Below are 16,450 nucleotides of genomic sequence, written 5' to 3'. Positions count from 1 at the left end.
GCTTCATCCAAACTTTCCACATACTGATCAGCCTCAAAGATCTTATCCTTTGTATGCAAAATGGGTGGTACCTTCTTCCACAATCTCAAAAGGCGCCTTGCCTGTCGAGGTATGTACAATGTTGTTATATGCAAACTCCACCAAAGCAAGATACTTTTCCCATTGTTGCTTGTGCTCTGACACGTAACACTTGAGAAGATCCAACACTGTAGAGTTAGCCTCTTCTGACTGACCATCTGTCTGTGGATGAAATGACGATGAAAACTTGAGAGTTGTACCCATGTTGTCAAACAACCCTCTCCAGAACAAACTCGTCATTCGTGGATCACGGTCACTAATGATAGACGTAGGCAAACCATGATACTTGAAGACGTTCGCCATGAACAACTTCACCATATGATCCACTTTGATCGTCTTACGCACGGGAATGAAATGAGCCTGCTTACTGAACCTGCATATGATAGTCCAGATGCCATCATTTCCCGTTTGTGTCCGTGGAAGATCAAATATAAAATCCATGGCAATGCTCTCCCAAGGTCTATCTGGAATAGGTAAAGGCTGTAATAACCCTGGTGTCTTTAGACGGTCAAACTTTACCTTCTGACATACGATGCATTGCCTCACAAAGGCATCAACATCTCTTCTCAAGGTTGGCCAATAAAAGAAAGTCTCCACTGCTTTGACCGTGGCGTCAATACCTCTATGACCTGCATACGGTGGAGCATGACTTTCAATCATAACCTTGAGTCGCAATGGCCTGGTAACACACAGTCTGCCATGCATCAATAAAAACCCATCTCTGAGAGTATAGTGCTCATGCCGCTGACCCTCAGACATCTGATCATATAACCTTTCAAAGTCCTCATCATGGGCATACTGGTCTTTCATTTCATCAAGCTCATGATGATAAGCAAGTGAAACTGCAGAGACCTGTGGCTTGCGTGACAAAGCATCTGCCACTACATTCTTTTTGCCTTCCACATGCACAATCTCAAAGTGAAACATTGACAAAAAGTTTGCCCAACGCATATGCTTCTCTGAAAGCTTAGTTTGCGTGAGGAAATAACGCAAGGTCTGATGATCTGTCTGCACAGTGAAATCAACCCCAAGCAAGTAATGTTTCCATGTAGAAAGAGCGTGAATTACAGCCAACATCTCTTTCTCATAAACCTGTAAATGCTTCTCAGCATCTTGCAGAACTCTACTCTCATAGGCTATGACATGTCCCTCTTGCATGAGAACTGCACCAATGCTACTTCCACATGCATCACACTAGACAACAAAAGCCTTTCGGAGGTCCGGTAACTCCAATAGTGGATCCGAAGTAAGCTTTTCTTTGAGCTTTTTGAATGCTGTAATTTCCCGATCAGCCCATCTAAACGGAGTTGCCTTCTTCGTCAAAGCATGAAGAGGCGAAGCAATTTCAGCAAAGTGCCGTATGTATCACCTGTAATAGGAACACAATCCTAGAAAACTGCGTACATCATGCACGGTCCTCAAAGCTGGCCAATTAAGTAAATACATCCATAACACTAGCCAAGCGATCTTTGAACCGAGCATCATCATCCTCTTTACCAAGCACATCTTCTGGCTCTGTTACATCCTCATAAGGCTCAACATCTGCAGCCTGTTCTCCTGCATGAATATCCTCAGATACCTCTCTCTCAGGAGAAGTCTCTTGCTCTTCCTCTTCATGATAGAAGTACTCATCCTTTGTATCAGACATGTTTGCTGAATTTTCAGCGATGGCTTTCTTCAAAGCAACCACGAGCTCACCCCCTTCAGAAAGTTGATGATTGGTCCCGGCAACAACGGAACCTTGAAACCGGCCTCTGATAGAAACCCGAGTGCGGTAGACTAGCAGTCACCCGTCCACTTGTAGTCTAGATATGAAAACAGAAAAGATTGGGGCTAGAGTGCCAAAAAATCTGAAAACAAGGCGACACCTGTTGGCCCCAAAGCTTGGCGCCCCTTGCGGTATTTCTTTATTCAATTCCAAAAAAAATATGAATGGCTGAGTACAACAAAAATCAACCAAGAGATTACACCTGTATGTCCAATCTGATTGCCCACAATACCTCTTAGCACAGAGGATCTATGCACACAGATCTGTGTCTCAAAATAACACACTGTGCCTCCCTCTGATCAGCCAAGACCACTAAGCAGGGCAGCCATGAGCATACATCTGGCATAACTCAAGTACATGATTCAACATCTCAACTCATACATACATGTACTGTCCAAACTCTGTCTCAACCCTTGTCAATCTGCCATACCCCTCCTCTCACAAGGGGCTAGATAACTCCAATCTGCAATAGACATCAAGCAGTAGAGAGAGAGATAGATGAACAGATGCGGAGCTTACCAAAATCAGCCCGTGTATTTGCACTGGAGGAAGCAACGGTACCAATCTGAACTTGCAGGCACTTGTTTCCACAACCCTACTTCACACGCATGTACGTACTTGTCTGTACCCTCCTCCTTGTGTCCACTTCTATGTTGTCTTTGATTGTACAGTCTTGAAAAATAGCCCCGTACCCGTCTGTACTACCTCGGGATACGTGCCAGGAGTTGTCCTTGCAAACGCCGCCTGCAGCCAGCACCTGTACTCGCCTGAACCTGCGCAGTCAGTCTGTCCAAAACCTGTCCAGCGCAGCCTGTGTCAGTCCTGTCCGTACACTGTACGGCAGTCGTACAGTACTGTACGACCTGTACATGAACCAGCAGCCTCTGTGACAGTCGCCTGCTACAGCCGCCTGCAGCAGCACATGTACACGCAGCAGTTCCTGTGCGCCGCCTGTACCAAAACATGTACCTGCAACAGCCTGTCCGTACAGTGCTGTACGGCTGGTTTGCACACAGAAATCAACAACAGCACACCTTCTCAATCGACTCTTCCTCTTCCTGCTTTTCCACGCATGAGAGCAAGCAAGTTTGCTCCACGACTCTTTTTCCCAAAAGCTAGAGAGAAGGAGAGGAGAGAGAAGCACACACTCCAAAAGTGGAGTGGCCTCCTCCCCATAATAATCCTAGGGCCCCAAACTTTAAAAGTCCCTAGGGGCCACTAAGGCCTAGGGGAAACTTTAATAAACATTAAAAGTTTAATGTTCTAGTTCCCCCCCTTCACACCTAGGGATGTCCACACATCATTAACTCTGTCCGGGCACCCCCCATGTGAATCATTCAATATTCTGACTCTGCAACCACCATGCCCACACTTGTGCTGTTCCATTTTCACAGGGCCATGACATATACTTTCTCCTGTAAATCCCCATTTAAGAATGCAGTTTTGATGTCCAATTGATGCACTTTCCATCCTTTATGTGCAACCAATGCAATCATTGATCTTATTGTGGCCATTCTCGAAGTAGGAGCAAAAGTCTCTTCATAATCTATTCCTTTTTTCTGGGAGTAGCCTTTAGCCACAAGTCTTGCTTTGTACCTATCAATAGTACCATCAGACTTTCTTTTGACTTTGTACACCCACTTTGTTCCAATGACATGCTTGCCTTCAGGCAATTCCACAAGATCCCATGTATTGTTCTTCATGATAGAAGAAATTTCAGCTTGCATAGCTTGCGACCAATGCTCATTCTCATGTGCTTCTTCATAAGAAGAAGGCTCTTCTGAATCAAAGAGACCACCCATTGCTAATGCAGACTCCCCACGACGTATATTCAAAGCATGGCTGGAACTAGCCCTTGTCTACCTGTGGAGCTGTAAGTTTGCTTTCTTGCAAAGTTTTCAGCAACCATCTTGGCACTGACTTGGCTGTGTCTATGGCTGTGTGCTCTTCCCTGACAAGATCTTCCACTTCTTCCATAGAAGGGGGCTGAATGGCTGGTTGTTCCACATGTTCTACATGAGGATTTTCTTGTGTTGGGCCTGGCTGATCTGAATCCCGCCTAATTGCAATGGGTAAAAGTGCATCAAACATGTCCTGTATGCCTACATCATTGCTTTTATACAAGCTGTACATGGGCTGTTCTGAATTTTCAGCAAATACCACATCTCTACTGACAAAAATCCTTCGTGTAGTTGGATTATAAAGACGGTATCCTTTGCTCTCATTGCTGTAGTCCACAAAAATGCATTTAATTGCATTGTCATCTAGCTTTGTTCGGAGTTGTGCATATAATCCAAATGCCAAACACCCAAATGTACGCATATAATCCACTGTTGGCTTTCGGCTATACCAAGCCTCAAATGGTGTTATGGTTTTCAAAGCTTTTGTTGGACACCTGTTCAACACATGAGTTGCACACATTATAGCTTCCATCCAAAATTTGTGAGGCAACTTTTGTGCTTTCACCATGCATCTTGCCATCTCCATGAGAGATCTATTTTTCCTTTCAGCTACACCATTCTGCTGCGATGTAAAAGGCACAGTACATTGGTGTTTGATGCCCTTTTGAAGCATATAATCCTTGAATGCATTTGACATGTATTCTCCACCTCTATCTGAGCGGAGTGTTTGGACTTTACATCCACACATATTTTCAGCCATTGCTACAAAGTGTCGAAAGCATGTAAACACATCTGCTTTCGCTTTCAAGGGGTAAGCCCAAGCAAACCTAGAGTAGTCATCAATGAATGTGACTAAGTAAAGATGCCCCCCTATGGATGGTGTCCGCATTGGACCACATACATCACTATGTATGAGCTGTAATTTACTTTTAGCTCTAACAGCTCCATCTTTGGGGAATGGTTTTCGTTGCATCTTTCCCAAAATACACCCCACATACATGTCTTGGTGGAGACTCAAGAGGCAGCATATTATCAACCATATGATGCTTCTGCAAAAGCATCAAACTTTGAAAATTTACATGCCCAAAACGAGCATGCCATAGCTCTGCATCATGCATAGCAGGAGTGTGGGCAGCCACTGTATTTACATCATAAGTGCGCTTGTCATAGCTGTCCAGCTTATACAAGCCTTTGTATCGTGTTCCAGAAGTGACTATTTCATAACCCTTTGATGGGTCTTTTACCAAACACTTCCCGTCTTCAAATTCAACCTTTAAACCTTGGTCGTTTATGGCTGAGACGGAGAGTAGATTTTTCTTTATCCCTGGAACATACAATACATTTTTCATACATATATTGGCACCATTGGCTGCAATAAATATAACATTACTAATTCCCTTTACTGGATATGTGGTATGATCTGCACATGATACAGTGCGACCATTTGAAGCATAAACCAAGTGCTGAAATACATCTTTGCATGAAGTGATGTGGCTTGAATCAACACTATCAAAATACCATGATGCATTCTGTCTGTCAGATGCAATGCAAGACATATCACTGTCTGAAGCACTTGGTGTGTCACTAGTGCATGTGACCAAAAAAGTGCTCTTCCTGGATTACATTAGCTGATTGTTGTGCTTTGTCATCAGAAGAGTCTGCTACTGCATTGCTTGCTTCTTTCCTTTTCTCTTTTGCAATCCGCTTCCTACATTCACTGATGTAGTGTCCAGGCTTATGGCAGTAGTGACATTTTCCCTTCTTTTTGGGCTTGTTTGCATCCCCTTTGTCAGACTTTTCACCACCAGAAGAGGGCTGTCCATGACCAGCCTTGCTAGACTGTTGTCCCCCATGCCTAAAGCTCTTTGCTTTACCCTTATCCTTGGCTGTAAATGCCTTGTCTCCACCACGGTTGCTCGATAAGTTTGCTCTTGTTTGCTCTTCCTACAAGAGTAAACCCACGAGCTCTTCAAAAGTGATGGGATCAGCACCTCCTCTCATTGAGAGGTTGAGAGAGGTGTGAAAGCCCAAGTAGGAAGGCAGTAAAGAATGAAGAGTGTTGGTGACCAACTGTATGTCTGGGATAACCTCATCAATGTTGAGCAATTGTTCCTGCAAATCTTTCACTCTGGTGAGATGATCTGCCATGGAGTCACCCTCATCCATAGAAAGAAGATCCAATTGCCTCTTCAAGTAGGCAACTCTTGCCTCGTTGCGTACCTGATACATTGCTTCCAATGTGTCCCATGCAAGCTTCGATGTCTTGCAAGAATGAATGTGCGGAATAATAGTCCTTTTCACTGAAAGGGCTATCAATGACATGGCCTGTGCATCTCTAGAGTCCCATCTCTTCTGCGCTCTTGTGTGGGAGCAGGTTCTACATCAGGAGCTCTTTGAGCACCTCCCCTTTGAGGCGTGGCTGGCTGTATGGTAAGTGGGCGTGTGCATCACCACACACGATGCCCCAAAGCCTTTGGCTACCAGCAAATTACGGATCATGAAACTCCAGAGGGAGTAGTTAGATCCATCCAGCTTGTCCTCCTCGGTGAGCACACCAAATACACCTGTAGCATACTGTGCCATGTCAACAAAATATACTTGCAAGCAAACCAAGCACCAATGTGCACTGCCAGGCAACCAAATGTCCTGTGCAAATGTATGCCTGCAAACTAAAGCAAGTGTAAACCTACACCAAATTGTCCAATTACACACAATGTGTATACATACGCGACAAATCGCAGCTGTAATGCCCAATTACATGCTTCAATCTGAAACTCCCCAATTTTTATGCACTCCAATCGCTTCAATGTGCATCTAATTGGCCAATTTTCACAAAAGCCCCAAATTTTTGCAAATGAAAGAGGTTCAATTTGCTGATTTTGACCTCCATTTTGAAAACCCCCAAATTGCAATTTTCAATTTTGCCTTAAATTGAGAAATCCCCCAAATTGCACCTGTAATTTTCCTTTGAATTTGAATTGCATAGAAGTGTCTGCAAAATCTGCATATGACCTGCACTGGAATGGCTGCAAAATCTGTATTTGTATTTGGAAGAAAATGTGCAGGAAGAATACCTTTGGCAGCACGTGTGAGGATGCAGGTTCTGGGCGTGGAGCACACAGTCGAGAGGCCTGCAGCTATTGTCGAGGAGCACAGAGCACAGAGCACCATACGAGGCTCAAGCACCACTTGGAGCTGCAGCATGCACGTGGCAGCCAGGCGGAGGTCTGCAGAGCTGGAGGTGTCGAGGAGGTCTGCAGAGCTGCAGACGGGTGCACACAGCTGACGAGGCGGGGCGGCGCCAGGGGCCCGACGGCGGCGACGGAACATAGGACGCGCAGGAGAGCTGGCGGAGGCGGAGACCTGCGCACTATTGCAACCGACCGGGCTGGGCGGCGACGGGCTTCTGTGCAGTGACTGCGCCAACTGGGCTGGGCGCCGGTGGATCGCTGGGCAATAAAAACGTCAGCGCGGCTGGGCGATGACAGCGAGCAGAGGACAGGCGGCGGCGGAGCTGGGCGGCAGCGGCGACAGCAGGGCGATGAAAACCAGTGAACGCCCCAGAGCTCAGAAATGGACGGTTTTCGTGGGGTTTGCTGCAGATTCTCCACAGGCACTATTCCAGGGCCAGCTCCCAGCTCTGATCTTAAATATTGGTTGTTGGACTCACACACTCACACACACAAACCTGCACATTAGGGTTAGGTACAGGGTAGAGAAGCTCACACAGAGAAATGAGAGAGAGAGAGAGAGAGAGAGAGAGCCAAAAGTGTGGTATCCACAAAATGCAAGTCAACCCTTGCATGTGTGCCACATCCATATAATATAGAAGTACAAAAAATTATGTGTCCTTTCACACTTGATGTCCAAGGGAAAAAACCACATGGAAAAAAGTGCCCTTGATTAAGCCTTGTTCACACATAGCACTACCATAAGTGAGCATATGCCTACATAAACGCCAAAAAGAGAGTTCTTCCTTTCAGAGATAAACTACTTAGGACACATTGAATATAAAGATGGCATGAGGATGGATCCCACCAAGGTAGATGCAATTCGTATTTGGCCAGAGTTGACTTCCATACATGAATTGTGGTGCTTTCTTGGTTTATGCTCATACTATATTGGCATTTCAGAAGGCATTTTGCTTGGATCGCCTCGCCATTTCATGAGCTAACAAAGAAGAAAGCAATGTTCAAATAGACAATAGATGAGAGGGATGCATTCTTCCATCTCAAGGACGCTACCATAAGTGGATCGGCATTGATAATTCCGGAAACTTTTTAGTGTGCAGTGCGATGCATGTGGAAATTGTATTGGGACTATCCTCAATCAAAAGGGACACGACGTAGCTTATAAGAGCCATCATTTGCAAGATGCCAAGATTTCTTTGGGCATTTATGAGAGAGAGTTATTGGCTATAATTCATGCTTTAAACATTTGGAAACATTACCTTCTTTGGGCTAATTTCACAAGGAAAACAAACCACCAAAGTCTAGGGTAAAATTTGATAGACAAAAGGCTTTAGGTTTGCTTCAACCATTGCCTATTCCTCGCAACCATGGTAAAGTATAACTACGGACTTCATAATGGATTTGCCAAGGAATCAATACGATGCTATATAGACAATTGTGGACAAGTTTAGCAAGCAAATCCATTTCCTGCCGGTCAAGAAAACCATTAAACCCAAGCATATGGTAAAGGTCTTTCTTGCACAAGTGTTTAAGCATCGTGGTATGCCGAAGTCCATTGTGGGGGATAGAGATCCCAAGACTACGAGCCTTTTTTGAAGAGCTCTCTTCGATACGAGGGTACTAAATTGGATTTTTCATCGGCTTATTACCTGCAAACGGATAGCCAAACTGAGGCTACAAATTCAGTTGTGTTAGATCTTCTCAAGTGCTATGTTGCAGATCAAAAGACTGCATGGGAGAAGTATCTACTGATTGTAGAGTTTGCCTACAACAACACGGTACACACATCCACTAGAAAGGCCCCGTTTGAGATTGTCTATGGCAAGGTGATCTTGCCATCCATCCTCTGCACCAAGGATGAGATATTTGATGCCGATGTGTATGTTCGAGATCTTACGGTTGCCTTTGCACAGGTGCAGACAGCCATTGCTAGGCCTGAAGGTAAGCATAAAAAGGTTGCCAACAAGCATAGAAGGCAAATGGACATTAAAAAGAATGATTGGGTATTCCTAAAATTTGAGAAAGCAAGACATCGCAAGAGGCCAAGGAAAGAGAGAGCATGCCATAAGCTTTCTACCAAATATTATGGACCCTTCAAGGTGATCAAGCATATCAATGAAGTTGTTTTTAGGTATACATTACCAAATAATTAGAGAATTCACAATGCATTTCATGTGAGTTTATTTGGCGAAAGTACATGGGGCCACATCCCCAAGAGCCTATCACAGAAGAGCACCAGAGATTGATGAGCTTGAAGAGATACTTCAACTAGAGGATAGTATTTCACAAGAGAAAGCTAGGTGGCGACAAGCTTTCCAAGCAATACCTTGTGAAATTCAAAAACTGTCTTCCTATTGATACTCATGCAAAGTGGATTGATGAAAAATACTTTGCCAACTATCCACAACTTCTTCAAGTATACCTCGATGTTTTATTAGTTGGAAACGACTATTTAGAAGCCAGGGGGATGTCACCAGTTGGCCACCCAAATGATTCTCTCATGTCTCGTGCCATTTTACTAGGGGGTGGGGTGGGCAAGGCAAGCAACCTTCATGCCACCTATATTGAGAACGATGTGTGGATCTGAGTGTCTGGATCCCAATTTTTGTACCCATTTCGTGGAAAGTGTAATAATCCGTGTGTCCAAGATCCCAATTCCATGCTTCCCGATGAGCGAGAAATGTGCCAAAAATGCTAGTGCTTTACATGTTCCATGACCATGAGATTCGTTCATAACAAGGTTGCACATGCACACATGTTTGAAGCTGGTTTTACGTGAACTATTTTCGTGTGGCTGCCAATGTCTAGTTCACAGGCCTAGGATGCCTACTTGTGAACTATGTGAATGCCCTGTAATGTGACATGCTTTGTGGCATGTAAACAAGCCCCAAAAGTTTGTTTTAATTTATTAAAATTATGGTGAACAATTTATTAAAGTGCCCAAGGACCAACCCGGTGGGCACCTTGGTGGCCATGAAGTGTGGGATGGGCACCCAGTAAGTGGGAGGTGACCTCCCCGAGAGGCAAGGGTGGATGTGGGCACTTAGGTGAGCATGCACCGACTTCTTCCTCCCTCTCTCCAAGCTGAATCGACATCTTCTCTACACACAAACTCTCCATCATTTTTGCAACCCTATACTTGGGCTTATTTCCCTTTTTAGCCACCGGTCTACTTTCAACCTGACCCACAGCTAATCCAAACCTCATCCACATTACACCAGCAAGGTCCTATGAAAGCCATATATATACACATACCTAGATGAATCCAAGAACATGCCCAAATTCACCTGTTAGGAATGTACATGTTATATACTCATGGTAGTCAACACACAAGACTATATAACTATCAGCTCCATTATGCATAGTATGGACTAGATACTACGACATTCCCACTAACGTCATCAGTGTTCGATAGTGGGTGTAGAACTTTGTATCAAGATATGCTCTCACACACGCACTCCCCACACACACACATAAGAGCATATATATTCACACAAAGCCCTTCGTATTGAGTTTCTGTCAAACCTCCGGAGATGCAAGGCAAACTCAGCCATACCTGACATCCCCAGAAAGCTATGCCTGGCATACCCCTAACCCTAATCTTGATTTAGCTTTTTAACCCTCAGCCTAGCTGATCAGGACCATCTTAACCTTAACCTTGGGTCGTCCAACCCAAAATTAACACTGGTCTCAGCCCAATTCGAGATGTAGCACTCTTGTTGTAGATGACAAGAACAACTCGAAGTTTGTGCGTGGCTTGAAGGATGACCTTTGAGCTGATAAGAGGCGTGGTTCCAAAAATGTCTTGGCAGTGCAACTGGACTTGACCTAAGAGCAGCATGAAAGTCACCTGTCCAGCCCAGCAGGCACAGGGCAACTCCAAAAAGGGAAACCCCAATAAACATAGGCATATCTGCAGCTTCCCCATGTCACATCCTCCTCCTCATCTCCCATGTATGTTGTGCCCAACTTTGATTTTAGTTGAGAGCTCCTACTTGGAGAGATGGCAGGATGCCACTCCCCCATTTGCATTGGAGTGTGATATGCACTACATAGAGTTGAAGGAGCATGCCATATGGTGCAATGAGATTCTACTCGCTTATTATGAGAGAAACCTGATCCTTTCCGCTGAGTCATTGAAAGATGTGTAGGCCTCTATTTGAATGGCATGGAAAGACATAGAGACATACTAAGAGAAAAGATTATAATAGACGGACACTTCTCATGTTATTTTTTAACAGCATAGAGCAATGCAGAGCCATAAAGACCTATGAAGAGGATGAAACTTGAAGACCAGGGAGTTTTAAGTTACCTGTTCTGGAGGCCTGTTTACAGAAGAAGGTGAGATGGAAATGCTAGAAACCAATCCAGATCCTGCCAGGATGTCCTTAAGAATGCTGCTGATGTTCAGTAGTAAAAGACTCTCCGCAGCAACTGCTGAACCACTTGCACATGTGGATAACAGTCGTATCAAGCCCTACAGTTGTTTTTCTGAATCAGTGAAGCCCTGAGGAAACAGCGACCCAAAAACACGACCACCAAAAGTTCTCATCTAATTAGGTTTCAAGAGTATGTGGTCACATACCGTGTATGTTGAACTGCTGAGAGAAGTTTGTGAGACCATGCCACCACTGGAAGTGCTCACGGAGACGAGGCGTACTGCTTGCGGAATCAGACCATGCGAGCAGAGCATATCCAGCTTTTCTGAAGAGGAGGCAAACGACTCTGCTATGCGAGTTAAACAGACTGATGCATGCTCGACCACCTGTTCCAAATCACAAAATATGTTCAAGGATATGCCATGTTATAAAGCATTGCTGATACCACCTGCAAATCCCTTAGCTCACCTTCGAGTCCTGGTACTGAAGAAGGTTTGTCAATATGGGGACTGCCTCCATCACAAAATCAGATGCATCCGAGGGCAATTGCCGGCAGATGTTTGCCGCAGTGGAGACAGCAACTCTCTATGAAAGTTCCATAATAAAAGGCATGTACTGCATGTAAGCATTGGAACAAACAAACCTTTCTGTAATGTGTTTTTCATGCAATGCCGACGCTAGTGTCTTTGCTCTATACCTGAACTCCAGTGGAGAAAAAGTCAAGATAAGATAAAACCGCAAGCAATGCTCCTGCTCGTAGGCACGCCGTAGGATGCTCGTGCGATATTTTATCAAGAGCTTGAAGAGACTATAATAGGAAAAGAAACATTTATTAATCAAAACTGAGCAATTGTTGATAAAAGAGCTTGCAAAGACATTAGAAAAGCATGATTTAGATGAGCATCAGGCAATCAGCTACCAGGATATACTATCATAGGGTTATTCATACCTGCTCAGCCAGATCAATGTACTCAATAGTCAGGAGGCGGGCACAAAGGCACGGCACAGCACCATAGTGTACAACAGCCGCACATGAGGACGGCAGCACATCGCAAAGGTGTGTAAGCGCCCGTGCTGCTAGTAGCATCATGTCAGGGTTGAACTCGTGGTTTAAGAGGCCCACCAGGACTGGTACAAATGAATCAACAGAGAAGCTACTGAGGGATTCTTCCGTTCCAATGGAGAGCAATTCGCAAAGCTGCGAGAGCGCCTCAAGTTGTCGCCCCTCTTCACCATCTGCCCTCAAACCGGACAAGATTTTCTTAAGCTTGCTGCTCTGATGAGGGCTAGATGATGGGAGGAGATCATCCAGGCCTGCTCCAAGCTTCCTAAGGAGCCCATGGAGGGCACTGCTGGCAGAGGCCAGATTATGCTGCAGGCTACTGTTGCCCTCTACATCATTATGGTCATCATCACTGACAGGTGCCAGTCTCTCTCGGTCACCACCACGCTGCTCTTTCTCCTTGCCTTTGTCGGTCTCCTTCTCTCTATCCATTCTGGAGGAGGGTTTGCGGCCTTGATCGTCGTCTTTATCAAGTTCTTTTTTCACAGTTTTGGAAGCAGAAGATGAAAAAGGGAGGGGGGGAGAATCCATGCTTACCTCTTGGGAGCGGGAGACAGTGGCGATGGGCTGTAGTCGGTTGCAGGTGGGGAGGGGGGGGCGAGGGAGGGGGGCGGAAAGGCGAGCCCTTTTGCTGTTGTTGTTGTTGTTGTTGGGCGATGGCCTTTGTCCTGTGGCCTCCGCCCGCTTACGGCTCCGAGTTTCCATAAAAGACCTGGCCGCCCTTGCACAACCCCCCTCTCGCCTTCTCGCCTACTCCTGCTGCTGCTGCAGTAGCCCCGCCATGGCACTCTCCTCGTCCTCTTCTTCTTCCCCTAACTATGTGATCCGCAGAACCATCAAAAACCCTATCTGATGCAGGATCAAACGCACAGTATACCTGATTTGGGTCCGATCGATAAAATGGATTTCTGTGTGAGATCCAAGAGTGAAGAGGACTGGCTACGGCTATGGCGTTACTAGGTCGGTGCAAGGAGGGTCGCAAACAGGAAGGGGCCAGCATGAGGGATCAATGTAGAAGGGGAAGAGAACAGAGAAAGGAGGATGAAGGAGGGGGTAAAAGGGGCACATGTCAAAAGAATTTTAAAGAGAATTAAGAGGTGCAATGAGAAAGAGGGGTAGAAAAACGCGACCATAGAGACTCACAAACGCAACTTAGCAAATGCACTATGCCATATATTAAATTTTAGTGCCATGGGCATTTTCTCCTAGGTTTGGTTCACAAGCTTTGGATCAAGCTTGGGCATGCCACATGTCACTCCTACATCTCTATATCTCTATCTCTTCTTTATACTAGTGTCACGAACCGTCTCCGATGGGCAAGAAGCATTTTGCATTTAGGTACATGCAAAAGAAATATGTGTAAAATCACCCTTCCTTTCCTTTTAGAAGCTAGGCACATCGAGTTACACACAAACACGCATAAAGATGTACGTATGTATGTACATGTATGTATGAGTACATGTACGTGAAATCCATTAAAACCATACATGCCACAACTGGAAGATATGTGTAAGTGTGTGTGCGCCTATGAATGTATGTGTGCATGTCACATACACACATGTAAATATGTGTCTGTGTATGCCCACGCACCCATAATATCCATAGATATTGGTCACACTCATACATATATGTATACATCGCCCTCAACTTGCCAAACTAATATACAAAAACATTGTGATTGCCATATATATCCATATAGAAGCTTCTAGCATTACAAACCCATTAAAATGATGAGTATCTTAACACACATGAACACAACCTCAAAACAATCTTCGGACAACTAGATTATCTCTCCTTGGTAGCCTATATCTCGTGCCTCCATCTGGAAAAATGTATGCCATATAAAATATTAGCATTGAAAATATAACTCTCGTAGAAAAAAGTTGCATAAGGATAAAAGCTTACAAAACTCATTTGGTGGATCAATATTTGAGGTGAACGGCATTTTGAATAGGCTTATAAACAGCAAATCAAAAAATTCTGTATTGTCCAGTGCCTATGCACCGAAAATCTAACTTATCAGGCTTTTCATAATCCACAAACATTACACGTACGTGAAGTTGATATGCAACCTTTCACAATCGTATTGTCCAGTGCCTATGCACCGAAAATCTAACTTATCAGGCTTTTCATAATCCACAAACATTACACGTACGTGAAGTTGATATGCAACCTTTCACAATCGTAGATTGTAAATTCCTAGGAGCCCAAAATTCTCGTCGTAAACTATCTCGAGCGACCATACAAACCCAACAATAATCTGGGTTCTAAAAAGTAAAGATATTCGCTGCAAATGAATGTTTCCATAAAAATATATTCCCTGCAAATGAATGTTTCCATAAAAATATAAATTAATCAAACAAAACACAAAAGCTACATAAAAAGAAAGTTTGTATATATACCGTAAAACACCAGTGCTCTCTAACAGTTCGATAATTAGAGAAGCCGTTGCTTGGCCTTCCCAAAATGGAGGGTCTACAATTCAGCCATGAATATTATAATACCTAAATTATAGCAAACGTCTAAAACATTTACCTTCAATATCTTGTCCATCACCATAAACGAACGAAAATGATCTCCTTGCCACATCTATCCTAAGCAATATATCCCTGCTATCAAATATAACTCTCTCTCTCTCTCTCTCTCTCTCTCTCTCTCTCTCTCTCTCTCTCTCTCTCTATATATATATATATATATATATATATATATATATATATATATATATAAAATACCTAAATCTTGAAAATAATAATACCTAAATTATAGCAAACGTCTAAAACATTTACCTTCAATATCTTGTCCATCACCATAAACGAACGAAAATGATCTCCTTGCCACATCTATCCTAAGCAATATATCCCTGCTATCAAATATAACTCTCTCTCTCTCTCTCTCTCTCTCTCTCTCTCTCTCTCTCTCTCTCTCTCTCTCTCTCTCTCTCTCTCTCTATCTATCTATATATATATATATATATATATATATATATATATATATATATATATATATATGTATGTATGTATGTATGTATGTATGTATGTATGTATGTATGTATGTATGTATGTATGTATATACACACACAATATAAGGACACTGTATATAAAAGCAATCCAAAAGCAAACAAAGACTGCACTTGCACATCTTCAGAAACATTCTTTAATCAAATGCTTCCTTCATTGCACAAAGATAGGTATAAATGTAGTCTCTTACATTTGCAAACTCCCATTTACATTTAAATTCTTCGACATGCCATTTGCAAAACCTCCTTGTAGACAACATTGGTTGTGAAGAGTTCATTTGAACCTGTTGTGCCACTTTTATATTCCACAATATGCTTTACACACACTTTCACTGCATTGGATGATCTAACACGTGACATAGCGACGTACAGTTGTCCATGTGTGAATACTTGCATGGTCAGATAAAGTCCCAATACACTCAATGTTTGTTCTTGGGACTTATTTATTGATATACCAAAAGCTAACCTGACAGGAAATTGCCTCATTCTCATGTCAAACGGTAATTGAAGCATAGAAGGCACAAATGTTATCCTGGGAATACAGACTCTGTCTCCAATGTTTGTACTTGTGATTTCTGCTTCTATCACCTTCATTTAGTTAGCGGTGGTCGCTCCATGACCACCCACAACAAAGTGACAAACATTCCATCAACACTCAGCTCTCTTGGTGCTCCTATGAATTATTTCCAAATCTTCGCATTCTTGAGAGATTGTTTGTGCTATTCAGGGTACAAGTCCAAGTGAGCTTTAGTAGATACATCTACCTAGGGGTCGATCTCTTCCCACTAGCATTTGATGATATATGTGGATGGTCTCTCTTTCGTGGAACATGCAACTTCTACATTACTGATTTATAATGCGTATCTTTATTGTATCATAGGGGGTGTCAAGTGTTTCCAAAGTAATTACCTTGATAGATCAATTGTCTTGGGATGTTTGTGGTGTGTATGTGTGGGTGGGCAGAGGGAGCCTGGTTTAGATATCAAGCTCAACTCATGGTGTAGGCATTGATGACCTGCTTGGGTGATAGCTTCCACACTTTAGCATGGTTGGT

The 16,450-nt window shown here is 43.7% G+C and overlaps 1 protein-coding gene across 6 annotated transcripts in view; it reads right to left on the bottom strand.

Annotated features, from left to right (window-relative positions):
• LOC147613690 (E3 ubiquitin-protein ligase UPL3-like) overlaps positions 1-13,529 on the bottom strand; it is an 86,292-nt gene extending 72,763 nt beyond the window's left edge. For 2 of the 6 annotated variants that reach the window (XM_086781655.1, XM_086781656.1), the window contains exons 1-5: positions 12,267-13,529; positions 12,015-12,125; positions 11,786-11,902; positions 11,524-11,703; positions 11,251-11,415 (exon numbers count right to left, since the gene is read on the bottom strand). In XM_086781655.1, the coding sequence (XP_086637781.1) occupies positions 11,251-11,415; positions 11,524-11,703; positions 11,786-11,902; positions 12,015-12,125; positions 12,267-13,085 (1,392 nt within the window). In that variant the 5' untranslated portion in view covers positions 13,086-13,529. The remainder of the gene's footprint in view (positions 1-11,250; positions 11,416-11,523; positions 11,704-11,785; positions 11,903-12,014; positions 12,126-12,266) is intronic. The other 4 variants (XM_086781658.1, XM_086781660.1, XM_086781659.1 and 1 more) reach the window with 4 other exon arrangements.
• Positions 13,530-16,450: the final 2,921 nt, after the last annotated feature.

This window comes from Cibotium barometz, chromosome 43 (genome assembly GCF_041138505.1).
Source record: "Cibotium barometz isolate CiBa-2024 chromosome 43, ASM4113850v1, whole genome shotgun sequence".
NCBI lineage: Eukaryota > Viridiplantae > Streptophyta > Polypodiopsida > Cyatheales > Cibotiaceae > Cibotium > Cibotium barometz.
This window is presented reverse-complemented; position numbering and strand designations above follow the sequence as displayed.